The sequence below is a fragment of the Equus przewalskii genome, chromosome 14 (assembly GCF_037783145.1).
Source record: "Equus przewalskii isolate Varuska chromosome 14, EquPr2, whole genome shotgun sequence".
NCBI classification, from domain to species: domain Eukaryota; kingdom Metazoa; phylum Chordata; class Mammalia; order Perissodactyla; family Equidae; genus Equus; species Equus przewalskii.
The window spans coordinates 15,458,180-15,475,337 of NC_091844.1; the positions used below are offsets into that span (position 1 = coordinate 15,458,180).

The 17,158-nt window shown below is 49.1% G+C and overlaps 2 protein-coding genes across 3 annotated transcripts; both read left to right on the forward strand.

Moving 5' to 3' along the window:
• The first annotated feature begins 252 nt into the window (after positions 1-252).
• On the forward strand, positions 253-5,679 carry IL36RN (interleukin 36 receptor antagonist). Its single transcript, XM_070573638.1, has 6 exons — positions 253-311; positions 523-576; positions 1,946-2,031; positions 3,082-3,209; positions 3,407-3,673; positions 3,731-5,679. The coding sequence occupies exons 2-5, from the start codon at positions 548-550 to the stop codon at positions 3,629-3,631; spliced, it is 468 nt and encodes a 155-aa protein (XP_070429739.1). The 5' UTR covers positions 253-311; positions 523-547; the 3' UTR covers positions 3,632-3,673; positions 3,731-5,679.
• Positions 5,680-8,413: 2,734 nt separating this feature from the next.
• Positions 8,414-15,978, forward strand: IL1F10 (interleukin 1 family member 10). Of its 2 annotated transcripts, XM_008528437.2 has the most exons (6): positions 8,446-8,519; positions 9,005-9,112; positions 12,634-12,693; positions 14,472-14,557; positions 14,861-14,988; positions 15,274-15,978. In XM_008528437.2, exons 3-6 carry the CDS (start codon positions 12,662-12,664, stop codon positions 15,484-15,486), a joined length of 459 nt encoding a protein of 152 aa, XP_008526659.1. In that variant the 5' UTR covers positions 8,446-8,519; positions 9,005-9,112; positions 12,634-12,661; the 3' UTR covers positions 15,487-15,978. The 2 variants fall into 2 exon arrangements, with proteins under 2 accessions (XP_070429741.1, XP_008526659.1); XM_070573640.1 differs by lacking the exon at positions 9,005-9,112 and having other exon boundaries at positions 8,414-8,519.
• The last annotated feature ends 1,180 nt before the right edge of the window (positions 15,979-17,158 follow it).

Consider the following 17,158-nt stretch of genomic DNA (forward strand, 5'->3'; position numbering starts at 1 on the left):
GCTGTCTGCCCTGACGCCTTTGGATCTGGAAGGACCTGGAGGAGCCGAGTGCTCTCGAGGAACTGGAAAGCCCCTAGGAAGTTCCTCAGAACTGCCAGAAGAAGACGGTGTCCAGAACCTTCCTTCCCTGGGAGAGATAATGAGCAGCAGGTGTTTCTGGAGGCTCAGGGTGGTGTGAAATCTCTCTGGGAAACCCTGTTCCTCCACAGGTTGTGGCAGTTTCAGGAGCCCCTCCCTTGTGCTTTAATAAAAGGCATCCTTGCAGGAGCAGGCAGACACCACGGCTCCGCCAGGAGAAAGGAGGAGCTGAGGTGGCCTTTGGGGAGCTGGGCTTCATCCTCCCCTGCAGGACTGCGACTCTATCCTGACCCCAGACCTAGAATCCCCTGATCTGTGGGGGCTGTTCCCACGCCAGGGGTGGGGGAGGGGGGCAGGGGGGAGGGAGGCAGTCAGGAGGCTGCTTGCCACCCTGCTCCCACCAGCTCAGTCTCCACCTAAGATTTTCTGTTTTTTTAAAAATAGGAGTCTACACACTGTGAAGCGCAAGATGGTTCTGAGTGGAGCGCTGTGCTTCCGGTGAGTATCCGAGCGTCTTGATTCGGCCGTGTCACCGGGGAGAAGTGGTTCCAGGTAGACCTGTTGCCCAGCCTTTCCAGAGAGGCAAGGGGAGTGATTGCCCCAAGCTGGGGCTCTCCCAGGTGTGTGGGCAGCTGGGAAGTTGAGAAGAGCTCCTCACTGCCCTGAGAAAAGTTCTTGCAGCCTCCTTCAGATGGGGCAGGCTTCTTCATGGGCGTTCCCTGAGGGGAAGGGGGCCGAGTGAGTCACCCCGTGTAGAGCCGCAGCCTCCTCTATTCAAATGAGAGTGAAAGTCAGGAGCCTCGAGCCCTGCTGTTGCCACCCACTGCAGTGAAGTGGTGTCAGTCCGGCCACTCTGTTCCTCCTTGCTGCCCTTTGGGACTAAACCACCACAGAACTGTTCAGTCAATGAGTCTGTCTGTCCACTGGCCTGTACTGAGCCTGGCATTCTGCTATGCTCTGGACTTGGCAACAGTGAGTGAGACTGGTCCTGGCTCTCACTGAACTCAGAGTCTAGGAGAGCTTTTCCCAATGTGGGTTCTGTGGAACCCCAATCCTATGCATTGCTGTATACAGTGGCGCTCCTTGATTAAGTAAATGTGGGAAACACTGCTGTCTATGTCTCCTTAAGGGAGAAGCATAGTGCAATTCAGCATATTAGTAACTTTGAAGTAGAGATTTAGTTGTGTTTAGCCGACATTGGATCAATTTGTACACAGCGTGCTTTTTTCCATCTGACATCTGGAGAAACCCACTTTAGGATACATCTTTCACCATTTTCACAGGATGTCAGAAAATCAACTGAGACCATAGATGCAAAATACATTTGAAAAGTTAAATTAAAGAATTTTAAATGTAAAGAAATTCCTCACTTGGTGGGGAATATATGGCCAAGTGGAAGTAAATGCATCTTGATATCTTCAATAATAATTGAAGAATCAGATTTTAATCTGGGCAAAGCCTAAGTGATACTGAATTCATTGTCTTAGTTTAGCAATGGGGAGGCTCAGGCTCAGAGAGGGCGGGGGATTTGTCTGTTGTGACTCAACAGTAACGGTAGCTGAGGTGGACGAGAACCCAGGACCCTGACTCACAGTCCAGTTTCTTTTCCAACATAACACATGGAGGAGATTGGGTGGTGTAGAAAACATTGAGTAGGGTGAAGGAGCAAATCCCAGACTCAGCTGGGAGGCCGTGGAATGTCCCATTGGCGGGGCATGAGTCCAGCAGGACTGGGGGAGAAGGTTTGCCGTTACGTTGGGCGCAGTGGGAGAAGAGGGAGACAAAGCCTGAGATGGGGGACTCTAGATCCCAGGCAAGCGGGAGTGCCCACCCTTCCCCCGACTGTCATCCCCTGCTGATGTTTCAGAATGAAGGATGCGGCATTGAAGGTGCTTTATCTGCATGATAACCAGCTTCTAGCCGGAGGGCTGCATACAGGGAAGGTCATGAAAGGTTGGTGGCAAACCCTACTTTCCTAGGTCTCTACGCTGTCTGAGAGGAGGGGACCTGAACAGTCATGCAAATGGCACAGGCCTACAGACCCTGGGCCTGAAACTGTAAATGGGGCATCATAAAACCAGGCTCTGAGCAAGGACAAATTAAATACTACACCTTCCATCAAAGGGAGGACCCCAGTGCCCCTGGAACCTCTGTGCAGAGGTGGGATTGTTTTCCTAGATGAATGCTTTGTCATTCCCTCCTAGGTGAGCTTGGCTCAAACATTCCTCTTCCTGGGAGCCAGTGCTGAGGAGAGAACTAAAGCAGGCTCTCTGTGCCTTTATTCCCATTTGGGACCCAGTTTCTATTCCCTTACCTTGAGTCCCTCCGCCTTCGGGATCCTCAGTCACTCAGAGTGGTCCGACCCAGAGAGGAGGTGGCACCATCTGGCCTCGTGCTTACCCATTCTGCCTCCTCGCAACCAAACAGGTCCTTCTCTCTAAAACAGCACACATCTGCCCACCTAGGATACCCTTTTCAGGCGCTAGGGCCAGGCAGATCCCTCTGTGAGGATGCGTGTATGTGCACGTGTATGCATGTATGCAAGTGAGTGCATATGTGTGTGTGTGCACATGTGTGAGTGCATTGTGCATGCACGTGTGCACATGTGCGTGTGTGTGTGGTGTGGTGGGGGTGTGGTACAGAGAGGAATGAAAGATGTTCAAATAACTCTAATGGGAGGCTTATCTTGACAAGCTTCAGAAAAGAGGCTGGAGAGTTGAGGGGCATTAAAGAAGTTCCAACTCCCTAGGGAGTTAGAAAAAGCCCTGAAGGTTTGCCCCTGGGAGTGGGAGGTGGTACAATGTGCTTATGTGCCTTGACATCCACTGGACCAACTGGCACCAGTGGGACCACCTTTCCCTTCATGAAAATCACCAAGAGGCTTCCCTTCTGCCCAGCCTGGGGACAGGACATCTCACATAGGTCCTGCTCCCCAAAGTCCAGGACTTAGGGAGAGGGAGGGAAAGGCCACCAAGGCCCCTGCATCTGGCCTCCCTCCTGTAGGCGAGGAGATCAGCGTTGTACCCAATCGGTTTCTGGATGCCAAGCTCTCTCCAGTCATCCTGGGCGTCCAGGGAGGGAGCCAGTGCCTGTCGTGTGGGACGGAGCAGGAACCGACTCTGAAACTAGAGGTGAGTCCTTTTGGGCATCCTCACCATCTGGCAACTAAACCAACAGACGTTGAACTCACTGAGACCTTGCAACCTGCAACCCCTCGGGATGTCCTTGCAGGGTTTTGTTGATGGAAGCTCTGCCTCCACGTGCCCTCAGCCCAGCCTCCTCACTGTCCCCACTTCTGCCCCTCACCACCATGCCCCTCTGCTCGCAGCCAGTGAACATCATGGAGCTCTACCTTGGTGCCAAAGAATATAAGAGTTTCACCTTCTACCGGCGCGACACTGGACTCACCTCCAGCTTCGAATCGGCTGCCTACCCGGGCTGGTTCCTCTGCACCGTGCCCGAAGCAGACCAGCCTCTTAGACTCACTCAGCTCCCCGACGATGCCAGTGGGGATGACCCCATCACAGACTTCTACTTCCAGCAGTGTGACTAGGACAACGTGTCCCTGAGAACTCGGTGGGCAGGGCCAGCTCTGGCAGGGGCAGGGGAGTGGAGGATGAGACCCAGGGCAATCACCCTCCCCTGCTCTCAGGGCCCCCACCTCTCATTGGTTAGGCACACGGCCCCCCTTCCTTCACCTGGTTCCCAGTTTGGGTAAATTCTTCTGAGACTTGGGGCTCAGCCCACGGTTTCCCTCCTTGTTGGGTGCTGCTACTGTTGTGGAACCTTACAAAAACCACGTGAGATAAACTGGGAGTCACATAAAAAGATTCCTAAGGGATCAGAATAGGGAGATCCTTCATCCTTGGTGGTAACTTATCGCATGCTCTGAGCCCCACAGGCCAGCCCATACCCAGTTGAGCCTATCAGGGCCACCAGCTGCCCAGAGGAGGTCCTATCATTCACCACTGTGCGGGAGAGGGAGGGTCGTCATAGAGTCAGGGACCCAAGGTCCAGCCCCCTCCCTCTTCCCTTTAATTTGGCTGCCATCATATGCTGCCTTTCCATCTCTACCCTCATGCTCTAGCCACAGGCAGGGGAGGATGTTGTTATCCGAGGACATGGCTGCAGCTCAGAAGACCAAAGATGGGCAGGGCATGTCACACCTTTTGAAACCCAAGGTCAATTAAAATCCAAGATACTGGTGTCTATTCACCTGAAAAGATGCTCGTGACATATTAAGTAAGGAGAGCAAGATACAAAGTAGCGTATCTTGTCATTCCATTTTAATTTAAAAAAATACTTATTTCTATATTTCTGCATAGAAAAAAGTCTGAAAGAGATTTTACTTCAATTTTAGCAATGTCAGGGTGGTGGTGTTATAGGTGATTTTCCTTTTTGTTCTTTTTATTTGTCTGTATTTTCTAATTGTTTTACAATGAAGATGGATCACTTGTATAATAATAAGAAAAATTAATCTCGAGGTAAACAGAGCAGATATTATTTCTGATCATTCTCAGCTTCCACTTCCCCTGAGTGAAATACAAATTGAATCGAGCTCTGCTGCTTTGGTGGGTAGAATCAGAACACGGATCTCAGCGAAGCTGGGAAGGAGGACGTGATGGGTTAGTGTGGCCGGAATCTCCTAGGGAAGGAATTTACAAAAAGAAAAATCCTGAAGTGGTCACAGCCCCCTGAGATTCCAAGATATGGGATCCAGGCTCCAAAGGGGCTCCTTTGCAGGTTGAATAGTGTTCTACCCAAATACATGTCCTTCCAGGAACCTCAGACTGTGGCCTTATTTGGAGATATAGTCTTTGCAGATGCAGTTAATTAAGAGCTCAAGCTGTATTAGGGTGACTCGAAATCCAATATGTCTGATATCCTTGTAAGAAGAGGTGAGGACAGACAGAGACACAGAGGAGACCCAGGGAAGAGGGCCATATGAAGATGGAGGCAGAGACTGGAGTTGTGCTGCAGTGAGGCAAGGAATGCCAACAACTGAGGCAACCACAGAAGCTAGAAAGAGGCAAGGAAGAACTCCCCAGAGCCTTTGGAGGGAGTATGGTCTTCAAGTCTCCTGAGCTATGAGAGAACAAATTTCTGTTGTTTGAAACCACCAAGTTTGTGGTAATTGGTTACGGCAGCCCTGGGAAATTAATAGAGCTGCCGATGATCCCGTCTCTTGGTATTCACAGCCTGAACCACATTGTGCCAGAGTTGTCCCTATGACCAATATTCCAGCAGTAATGTTATGGCACTCCTGGGATCAGGTTATAAAAGACACTGCAGCTTCTACCTTGGTCTCTCTCTGTTTCTTTGCTCACCTGGTCTGGGGCAAGCCACCTGCTGTGTTGCTGTGTTGTGAACAGCCCAACAGAGAGAGCTGTGAGGTGAAAAATGAAGCCTCCTGGCAACTGCCACGCGAGTGAGCTTTGATGCAGCTCCACCAGCCCCAGTCGGGCCTTCAGAGGGTGCCACTCTGGCCCAGAGCTGGACTGCAACCTGAGGCGAGACTCTGGCGTGGGGACCACCAAGCTGAGCTGCTCCAGATTCCCAACCCTCGGGAACTTGTCAGATAATAAATGTTTGGTGCTGTAAGTTGCTAAGTTTTGAAGTCACTTTTTACACAGCAATAGGTAAATAATATACATGGAAAGAGAAATGAATGTATTTATTTTATTATAATTGCAATTTTCTCCAATATTTTCATTTTCCTTCTCAAAATGAACATCAGCCCTTTTATTTCCCCAAATATTCTACTTAAAAGGTGGTCATACTAAATCTGTTGAATATTCTCTGTTACTGCAAGGTTTAGACCTTCCTTGACTACCTTTGCACTTCCAGTCGTACTTGCCAGGGACCGTGACTCCAGTGTCCCTAGGGAAACCCTGGGGGATGAGAGCAGAAGCCAGAGGAGGGCCCAAGTCTGAGTCCCAGGAATTCCCACTGCACCTCACCAGTCAGACCAGCCTGGCAGGTTCAGATTCTGCTGAGGGACCAGCAAGGGGGCGGCCAGGCCCAAAGGGTTTGCCTCCATGGACCTCAGTGGCTCCTGATGTCCTTGGGCAGCCGGCAGCCCAGGGCTGCCAAGAACATAGGCTCCAGGTACCGGGCTGTGCTTCTGCAGACCCAGTTCGCACTCTCTCTTTGCCCACAGGCCCAGCCATAGTCTCATATTGTCACCTCCTCCGATAAGCCTTTGCTGAGTTGAGATCCCTGGTCATCTTCTGTGACAATGCTTTGTGCACACCTCTATGCTAACTTCCCCTCATTGTAATTGACTTGGTGTCTGCGGCCCCTAAAATGACGTCAAGGTCAAGGCTATATCCGTTTGTTTCCAAGCACCTTGAACAACGTTTGGCAAACAATTGGAGTGCAGTGAGTGTAGAATGTGGAAACTATTTCTCCACCTGGAATATTCTTTCTCTCTTCTCCACCCATCTAAATGGGCCCATCCTTCAGGGAGTAGCTGAAATCCCACCTCATTCCTGAAGCTTTCTCCAGCCTGAAATGGTTACTTCATCATTTGTTGGATGGTAGAATTTAAAAGGGCTTTAGCAGGGATGAGCTGACACAAGTCAATTGGAAAAGGAGGAACGTGAAATGCTACCTTTAGGAATGGATGGGCTGGGGGACCCTGGCATCATGACTGTTCAAGTGAACAGATCTTGTGGCTTTAGATTTCTGCAATTTCAATATAAGCTCCCAACCTAGGCCTGTATTTACAGAGGTGCATGCCTGCATCAGGTTGAGTTGGTGCCCATTGCAGGTATTGAGGACTAATAGTTTGTCCTGAAGAGGAGAAACGGTCCCAAGATCAAGTCATAAAGGCAGAGGCTAAGGAGCTGAGGGTCTTTGCCTGGAAGAAGCAATACACAGAGAGCCCCCTTCAAGCACTCAAAGGCATGCCTAGTAGAATATACTTGTTCTGTGTAATTCCAGGAAGCACAAGCACGGATGAGTCGAAATTGTGCAGAGGCTGTTCTTCCTGTGTGACCCCCAAATTTTACCCATAAAGAGCACATACACTGTTAGGGTTTCTTCAAGTGGCTGAGAGGCCCTCGATTCTGGAAGTGTTGAAGCAAAGCCTGATTAACCTACTTCTCAGGGATGCAATAGCATGAATTTCTCCGTCTGAAGGGAGACTACAATGTCATGTCTAAGGCCCTTTCAATTTGAGGAATTTATCTTTTTACTCTCGGAGATTCTCTGCCTCTCTTGTCTCCAGTATGCCCTTGGCCTTCCGATTCGAGAGTCTGGTCTTCTTGATTGTCTTTTCAATTGTTTGTAACTTAGCTCCCCAGCTGGACTGTAAAGCTACTTAACAACAGGGACCATGTTTTGGATGTCTTTGTCACATAGCGCGTAAATGCTCGGTAAACACTCGTTGATTGCCTGGCATAATACCTCATTCTTTGGTTCTTTCTTTGGTGGGATAAGAGATTGGGAGAGGGGATGAAGAATGACTAATGGCCTTAGAAAACAGAAATCTGGTCTCGTCCCTGCCCACCTTTTCTTATTTCTCACTTTTCAGGCAACTGAGTTTTGGACTGACCTCTCCCACTTCCTCGCCAAGTCCTTTGTGGAAATTTGCAAATGACCTAAGAGGGAGAATTACAATAAGGCTCTTGGTCCCTAGAGAACACTATGCCCCATGTGAGTGGATGGATGGACGGATGGATGGGGAGATGGATGGACTGAGTTGAGTAATGTCAATGAGAGGCCTGAGTGTTCTTTACTCCTGCCCTGCTGACACTGTGTCGTGTGCCCTAGTGGTCCAGGGCACATGGCACCTGCCCAGTCCCGGGATGGATCTAAGGTCAACGTCCTCTGTAGACGGGTTTCCTTAGACACTCTGTCTCGTCAAGCTGATACCAGCTAATAGAAGGTGTTGTAAAGCAGAGACTTCCCTTTCATCTTTCCAAACAGGGCCACACTCACAGTGCTGACAGCCCTGCTCTCACTTTGCCTCACTGGCTGCAGCCTGGCTTCAGGCATCAGAGGTTGATCTGTCCTTAGGCCCCTCAGACACACTCACTCTTGCCTCTTCCACCTCTCTAAGCCTAGAATGGAGCCCCATGGGCCACCAAAGGGATGGTGATATGAAGACGTCTGACCCCAGCACTGTTTATCTGGCGGCCAAAGCCTCCAATAACAATGTCAATGACAGTAGCTATGAGCAGGGGCCCCGAGTCCAGCTTCTGCCAAGGCTTTATGAGTGACTCTCTCCCCCTCCAGCAAACACTCATTAATGCCCCCACCTTCTTATTATCCATACTGTGCTGAAGACATTGTGAAATCCCTAGGCTCTTCTTTCCCATTCTGGAGCCAATTATAAAGATTGCTGCAGGCCTGACCCACCCTGATGGGACAGTATAAACTCAGTGTACATGCCCTGGAGAAATCAGTCACAGGTTCCAGGCACCCAGGATCTGCAGGTCAGTGGCGGACAGGCCATATTCTCTCTCTCTTCTCCCTTCTGTTAATATCTCTGATATGCCCCCTCCCTTAACTCCTCCTAGCAAGCTCTCTAGATAACAAGGTATCCCCTCCACAGAACACTGTGGGATGCTAAATAAGTCTAGGGGCACATAGAAGAATTTGAAGAGAAGGTACAAGTTAAGTCAAGTTAAGATTTTTAAATATTTAGCGTCATAGATTTTGGAAAGTAATTTCAAAGAAATCATCCAGGCCAGTGGTATTCAACAGTGTTTGGTGAGACTTGGGGGTTCTTTAGCTATGTCCCAGTACCTGCGTCAGTGGTCCAGGAAGATGCTAGCAGGGTTCTAGTTTCTTCATCGCTTCCTCATTCAACAAAAGTAGGTCCCTTTTATCCATTTTACTTTCATTAGGTTTCTATGGAAAATTTCATTGTGAAACTTAGCTTTGAAAAATACTAACCTTGCCCAGCCTCTCATTCCAGTGATAACAAATTGGATGCCCAGGGACAAAAGGGGACTTTCCAAGATGGCAAGATAAGCTGGTAGCAGAGCTGGGTCTGGAATGCAGCCTTGCCATTCAAACCTGTTGGGTATGTTTCTATGTCCTACGTGCAAGAACCAAGTGAAACACACTCATCAAGTAAATCGGGGCCAGATGGTGGTGAAATGGGCAGCCACTGTAGATTCTAGAGGTGGGCAGGGATGCAGCGAAAGCAGTATGTAGAACGTGAGTCCAGGCACATACATAGGTTGGGCTGGATTGAAGGTAGAAAAACCAGGAATATGGGCACAGGTCTAATGTCTATTATGAAAACTTATATTTTAAAGAATTATCTATTAGAACTTGTTGATAAATCAAACATAAAGTCAGGAGAAATGGGAGAGACTGTCAATGACTCAGGTTTTAAATCTCACTGACTAGAGGAAGATTATGGCAGTGAGAGAAATGAAGTTGGGAGGGATGAATGGGCAAGGAAGAGAAGATTAATTTGACCTTGGGTATATCTGGTTGAGTGTGAGGGCAGGATGTCCAAAGAAGGATGTATTGTAGACTGCTGGAGAGAAAGTAGGATGTTCAGTCTGGACTTGGGAGGCATTAGACCAAAAAGATCACTGCAGCGGCAGAAATGGATGAATTGCAACATAAGAGAGAGAAGTTCTTAGGACTTTGACTTGTGATTTCCAGCCTCAGGGATGCCCCCATAAGGAAGGGAGAATCTGCAATGGACCTAAGAAGGGGAAAATGGATAGGTGTGAAGGAAGTTGATCAATGTCAAGTGTTCTGAAGTAGGGGCAGCCAAATATCAGAGGAATCAAGAGAGTCTTTCGATTTAGCTCCACAGAAGTTAATTCCAGGCTTGGAGAGAGCAGATTCCCTATAGATAATGTGTAGGAGAACCAGGAGGCAGTAGGGGGTGTGATGTGCAAAGGAACGTGGAGAAAGCCCAGGGCTACTTGGTGGTGTTTGATCCAGGACAGGTGCATTGAAGAGGTCTGAGGCAGCCAGAGATGGTGTCCAAGGAGGAGTATAGGCCAAAGTCCAGTGAAAGGTCACCTGGGGACAAGAGGGAAGGGAAAGCTTTGGGTATGGAATGTATGGTGCATTGGGAGGGACCATGGCAGATGCTCAGCACCAGAACCCCAGGCTCTATCATGGACTAGAAGCTGGCTTCTCACTCCTACTCACTCCCTCATGATCTAGTCAGACCTCAGGCAGGGGGTCCCTGACATGGGTGTCTTTAGGAGAGATATTGGCATTTGGGGTTGCATCAGGACAGGAGTCTTCACGGGCCCCAGAGAATCCCGCTGTACTGGACCAGCACTCAATTTCTGCTGGCTCTTTGAATGGACCCTGACCAAGAGTGCAAGTCATCAGCCTGCCTGTCCACAGGGTCCCTCCAATCAGTCTGCCCTGGCCAGATCTTGGCACACCTACCAGGCTGCCTGTAGTTCTGGTGCTACAACCGAAGGAGCCCCAATTGTTTGACGGAGAGAGAGCACGGCATCAAGTAGGCTTGCACTGAGGCCAGGCTTCTGTCGGACTCTGTGGGCTGAGGGATAAGCTGGTCCTTTGCTACTCAAAGTGTGGCCAGGGACCAGCAGCATTAACATCACTTGGTTGTGGGTTTGAAATGCAGAATCTCAATTCTCACCAACCTAGGGAATTAGAATCTGTATTTTCACAAGAGCTGCAGGTGATGGGCATGTTCATTAGAGAATAAGAAAAACTGAGCTAGCGTAGCAGTTCCCAAGCCTAGCTGATCACTGGAATCGCTTGAAGCCCTGCCAAATCAGAACCTTCAGCCCAGAAAATAGTACTTATCGAGAGTCCTCCAGGTGATTCGATAGGCAGGCGCGCTTGGGAGCCAATGACTTTGACTGAACAATTCATTTTTAAAAAAACTAAAACTTACTCTATACTACAAAGGAAATTCATGTTCATATAGAAAAAATGTTGACTTGTTAAAAAAATAAAATAAAAGTCAGTGTAATCTGTCAGCCATAGTTGAATAACAATGCCATAGCAATATTGGCAATCTTTGTTTCTATGCATGTGTGTCTCTCACTGTGTGGAATTAAAGGGAATCATAATGTACACACTATCTATAACCTGCACTCTTCACTTAATGTATTTTGAATATTTTTATATCATAGAATGTTCTTCTACAATAGCATCTTTAATGTACACATACTTTCTTATTTACTAAATCTGCCATTATTTTTTAACCAATCACCTATTATTGGGCATTTAGATTATTTCCCACTTCCAGCTATTATAAAAAATGATGCAGTGAATATCTTTATAACTAACCATTTGGGCAATCCATTATTCTTCCTTAGAATAAGGGCAACAGGTAAAATTACAAAGTGCATAGAATGCTGGAAGACTTTAATTCACGTCGCCAACACCCATCCAGAATTTGCGCTCCTGTCGGTGGCCTGTTATCCTTCAATCTCACCGACTCTTAGACTCCCACTGCAAAGCCCAGGGATAGGAAATGACTTGTCCAAGGTCACCGAGTGCTAAAAGCCCCCTCGGCTATAATCCTCTAACACCCAGGCCATGGAGCTCAGTGCTGCTGCGGTGGCTGGAAGTCCTGCTGTAGCATCAACCTGTTCCTCCTTACCGGCTTCCCAAAATGTCCCTCAGTGTTCCTCTCCCCATCTCTGAGCCCTGCTCCTTTCTTCCCACCTTCCTTTTACCCATCCCCTCTTATTTTCTCCCTTCTTCTCTTTTTCATTCACTTTTCTCTTCTTACTTGGTGGGAATCAGATCTACTCGGTAAACTCAGCCTTAGCCATCCTTGCATTGTACTTTTCTGGGCTATTTTTCAACCTCTACTGTCCTCATGACCTGATTAGCTCTGTGTTTCTTTCCATGATAGACTCCATATTGGCCTTTCTGAAGGTGGTCTTGTTAGGGAAAAGATCTAGGGCAGGATAATCCAACCAGAAGGAGGGGAGCTGTGGGAAGCTTTGTGCTCTGGGGTATATGGGGATACTGGCTTCAGTTTAGATCACTCACCCTCAAAAACACAAGCGTCTCTATCTCAAGCTTGTTTCCCATCTGGAGTAGAATAGGGGAGTTGGGATGGTCTCTCTTTCACAATCTTGGCATAGTGATCCAGTCCCTCAGAACGATGCTTTCTAACTCTGTGGGGTGACCTGCTCTTCCCTCAGCTCTGGGCCTAACCCACTGCTAGGAAGGGGAGGGCAGGAGCATGGTGATGCGATGGACAGGCCAGGAAGTAGGACAGGGTTTGAGCTAGGCTCATTCTCACACTGTGAGGCTAGAGTACATCCCACACCAGTTTCAGCCGTGGGAAGTCCTCCTGTTCTCCGGTCTCCCAGGGCTAGCATCAGTGCACGTGTCACAGGCTCACACCCCTGCCTGCCCAACTTGTTCCCATGCGGCCCCACGTGAGGATCATCTAGAGCTGCCTGGAGCTTGCTGGGCTGGGGGAGACCTTGGTGGATTCTGGCAGGCCTGTTATGCAGAAGCAGGCTAGTGGGAACTATCCACCCTGTGACTAGGTGACTCAGGGCTCTCAGGGTGTCTGTTCCCCGGCTCCACGGCTGTGCTTCTCTGACAGCACTTCTCTACTTTCAGCAAGAACCAGTCACCCCTGATTGCAGGAATGTGCTCCCTCCCCATGGCACGATACTACATGTAAGTCTTCCTGGAGTCCTCCCTTACCTAATCGTGGGTCTGGGGATGACAGGGGAAGAGGGAAAGGAGGCTGAGTCAGAGGGATGAGGCCCCCTCTTACCCTAGAATCTCAAGTGCCCCACAATTAAGCTTAATCATCATCACAACAATAGCTCTCTTTCCTGAGCATCTGCAAGATGCCGGTCCTTCTACTGCCTCGCCTCCATCCTGAGAAATCTACAAGAGGAGCATTGCTAAGCCCCTTTGACAGCTCTGGAAACCGAGGCTCAGAGAGGTTATGTCACACAGAGCCAGGACTCAGATTCCACAGTCTCTGTGCTGCTCCATCCTCCTCTCTCTAAAAGCTCAGAGACAATTTTGAATCTCAATGACAGAGACTGGCCTCTGTGGCCTTTCCTCCCAGTCTGAGCTTCCAACCTTTCCTTGCATTTTACCTCATTCCACGTTTGGGTCTTTAGCTCTAGTTCACCACTTCGTTGTCTGTAATTTTTGTTGTAAACGACCTCAAGCCCTTTAAGAATGAGATAAAATAGGATTGACCTCTGGCATGCATTTCCTCAGCTCCTCCATGAGCTTGTCCTGCCATAGACATGGGGGGCCCGAGGAGGGCTCCAAGAAGTTACTGCTTGGCTGGGAAGGCGAGACGTGTGCACAAAACACACAAATGACAAAATAGAAGTCAACCCTTTGGGGAATCTAGCTTGGGTTCTGGTTTCCAACAGACTGTTGCTGGCAGACAAGTTATCTACAAGTCCTGGTTGTGCAGGCTGGAGGGAGAATGCCAGCAGGCAAGCCCAGGCTCTTTTCAGATCTTTATTTTTATTGTACAAGTGAACCTGTTTTAAACACATGCAATTATTAGCTAAGGGTATTATAATTAGCTGTTATTGAGAGAGAAAAATCTTTTGGAGGTGGTGGCATTGGCCCAGAGGTTTTTCCCTGGAAGGTTTTGCCCAGGCCCTGAGAGCTGCTGACGAATGTCTTTGAAACCAGCCAGACGACTGAGCTAATAACTTGCTTGACCTTGATGTTGCACACGCTCACCAAGGTTTCTCCCCAGCTTCCTTGGCACGTATTTCCCCTCCCAGGCTGATCATTAGAATCACAGCCAACCTCAAATGACTGTAATCAGGCCCTGCTCCAGCTCTCTGCTGACCTCCTCTATTTGGCGCCCATAACGTGGACCCACCCCAGAGTACACCTCACCCAGAGAGGGTGGCCATGTTGGCATACTCACCATCACATAGGATTTTTTTTTTCTGATTTGTGAATTTTCTTCTGTAAAAAGTCTTTAAAATATCTGAAAGACAAATCACACTTCATTATACACTTAACTAATCCCTTTACTGCAGAGAATAAACATTTATGAAAAATGGGGCAGAGCCAGAAAATCTGAGATAAGGCTCGCCGTATCCCAGACATATCTGAGCCTCATCAGGAAATTTCTCAGGAAGTTATGGAAAAGGGTGGCATAGTCAGGCAAACTCTACCCCTCAGTGAGAAGGCCCTGGCTCCCCTCCCCACCTGACAGGAGCCAAGCCTGGCAAAGGGAGGAGGTGCAGCCTCTGAAAATCAAGAGCCCCAGGGGGCCTTCCCTTGCCTTAAGGCTGACCTGGTCTTTATCTGCACTAGTGTGGAGCAGTGCCCCCCTTCTCACCTGGAGAAGGGAGAAGAACCCCCAAATGTTCAGTGTGATAATTCAGAGCATGGGGGTGGGGAGCTTGGGGGCTCAGTGGTCCTGAAGGGAGTGGGCCATCAGCACTGCCATCCTGTTCCAGAATTAAGGATGCAGATCAGAAGTCTCTGTACTTGAAAGCTGGCCAGCTCCTGGTGGGGGATCCTGATTCGGACAACTGTTGTGCAGGTGAGCATCCGGGGCCTCCATTCCCTGGGATTGCCCATGCTCCATCTACCACAGGCTCTCCCTTCTCCTTTCGCCTTCCTCCTACCTCCAGTGGCAGTGAGAAGATGCAGGGAGCAGCTGAGGATTTCACCTAGGGAGGGGGTCATCACCTCTACAGGAGTTCCAGCTCACCCAGCAGCCTGCATGCAGGTGCCAAGCCGGGTGTACCCTGGCCAGTTCCTTCCTGCCTGAGCCTTAGCTCACCCACACGCTTGTGATCTGGGGTCTCCTAATCTCCTGGCTCTCTTCTCTCTTCCCTCCCAGAGAAGATCTGCATACTTCCCAACAGAGGCCTGGATCGCACCAAGGTCCCCATTTTTCTGGGGATCCAGGGAGGCAGTCGCTGCCTGGCATGTGTGGAGACAGGAGATGGGCCTTCCCTGCAGCTGGAGGTGAGAGATAGCACCCCATTCTAGGGCAACCTGGAGAACTGGCCTGGCTTCCAAGATGCTCTGGCATCTCTGTGCCCATCTGTGGATTCCCGGCCAGGTCCACACGTCCCTCTCCTTCAGGTTCCCACCATCTCCTACTGTAACCCGGTGCTAAGACCTTGCAGAAGGCCATCCCCTGGGTAAAGACCCTCCCTGTCAAGTCCCTCATTGGCCAAGCCAGAGGCCTCCAGGGCTGACATCTCAATCAGCAGCCTCATCCTGCAGCCGGCTGCCTTGCCCCAACAGGATGTGAACATCGAGGACCTGTACAAGGGCGGTGAAGAGGCCACACGTTTCACCTTCTTCCAGAGAAGCATGGGCTCTGCCTTCAGGCTCGAGGCTGCTGCCTGGCCTGGCTGGTTTCTCTGTGGCCCAGCTGAGCCCCAGCAGCCAGTACGACTCACCAAGGAGAGTGAACCCTCACCCTGCACTGAGTTCTACTTTGAACAGAGTAGGTAGGGAGGCAGGACTGAGTTCCAGGCTGGTGCCCCCAAACCAAGCTCATCCTGCTCGGGGTCTGTGGTGGGCAGAATAATGGCCCTCTAAAGATGTCCTCATCCTCATCCCCAGAATTTTTAAATACGTTACCTTACAAGGCAAAAGGGACTTTGCAAATGTGATTACGTTAAGGATCTTGAGATGGGGAGACCATCCTGGATGGTCCCAGTGGGCCCAATGTAATCATAAGGGTCCTCCTAAGAAGGAGGCAAGAGGGTGACAGACAAGAGAGATTGGAAGATGCTATGCTGCTAATTTTGAAGATGGAGGAAGGGGGCTATCAGCCAATGAATGCAGGCAGTTCCTAGAAGCTAGAAAAGGCAAGGGAATGGATTCTCCCTTAGGGCTTCCGGAAGAAACGTGGCCCTGCTGACACCTTTAGTCCAGTGCCATCCGCTTCAGACATCTGACCTCCAGAATTGTAATGTAATAAATTTTTATTGTTTGAAGCCACTAAGTTGGTGGTAATTTGTTACAACAGCAGTGGGAGACTAACATAGGGCCTTAGGAGGCCTTGGTGTGCAACGTTTAACCCAATGTTTAATGTGTGCAATGTTGAACGCAAAGGGCATGGGTAACTTGGTGAGTTTTTCTTCTTCTTTCTTTTAATGAAAAAAGGAGATTTATTGGCACAAGAGTCCCGGTTCATTGGCTTCAGGCATAGCTCATCCAGGTCCCTAGGCATATCAGAACTATTATTCTTACCCTCTATTTTCCATTCTCTCCCTCCTTGTCTGTGTTCCGCCTCCTCTGGCGTGCAAGTATGTGTGATGGCACCAGCAATTCTAGGCTTATCTCTTCAGAAGGTTAAATCAAAAAGCAAGATTTCTCAGCTTTGGCACTACTGACACTTTGGGCCAGTTAATTTTTTGCGGTGGAGACTGTCCCGTGCATTGTAGGAGGTGCAGCACGACCCTGGCCTCTGCCCACTAGGTGCCAGTGGCATCCCTCATCTTCTAGTCGTAACAAGCAAACATGCATCCAGACATTGCCAGATGTCCCCCGTGGGGCAGAATTGCCCCTGGTTGAGAATCACTGGCCTTAAGCAATAGCAAGTTTACTTCTTCCCATCAAATCCATAAAACCTCGAGGCCTGACTGTCCTTGCTCTGGATTGGGTTATGTGCCCAGCCCTGAACTAATTATGAGGTGGGGTGGGGTGATAGAATACGCTGTCGGCTTGGTCCAGGGTTGCCAGTCCACTCAGGAACTGGGGCTGGGCCTGCGTGTCCCCCCTAACCACTGGAATGCCAGTGGGGCGAGGTTCCATTTATTCTTAGAGGAAAGGGGCATCGATTCCATCCAGGACCGAAATGAAGGAAAACAAAAAACTCCCAAACCAAAGCAAAAAACAGGAGGACCACCACAGGGGCTCGGAAACCTGTTCTGTTTGTTTGTTCATTTTGCTTTTGCTTTTGTTTGTTTGTTTTTCTTAAATCCAAAACTCATTTTATTTGAGAATGCTGTTGAAGGCACATACGTATTGAGAATATCATTGCCTTTTTGTGTTAGATTTGTTTTTTTTTTTTTGGTTTATAACATTGTCTAATTTCAGGTGTACATTCTTATATATCAGTTTCTGTATAGACTGCATCATACTCACCACCAATAGTCTAATTTTTATCCATCACCAT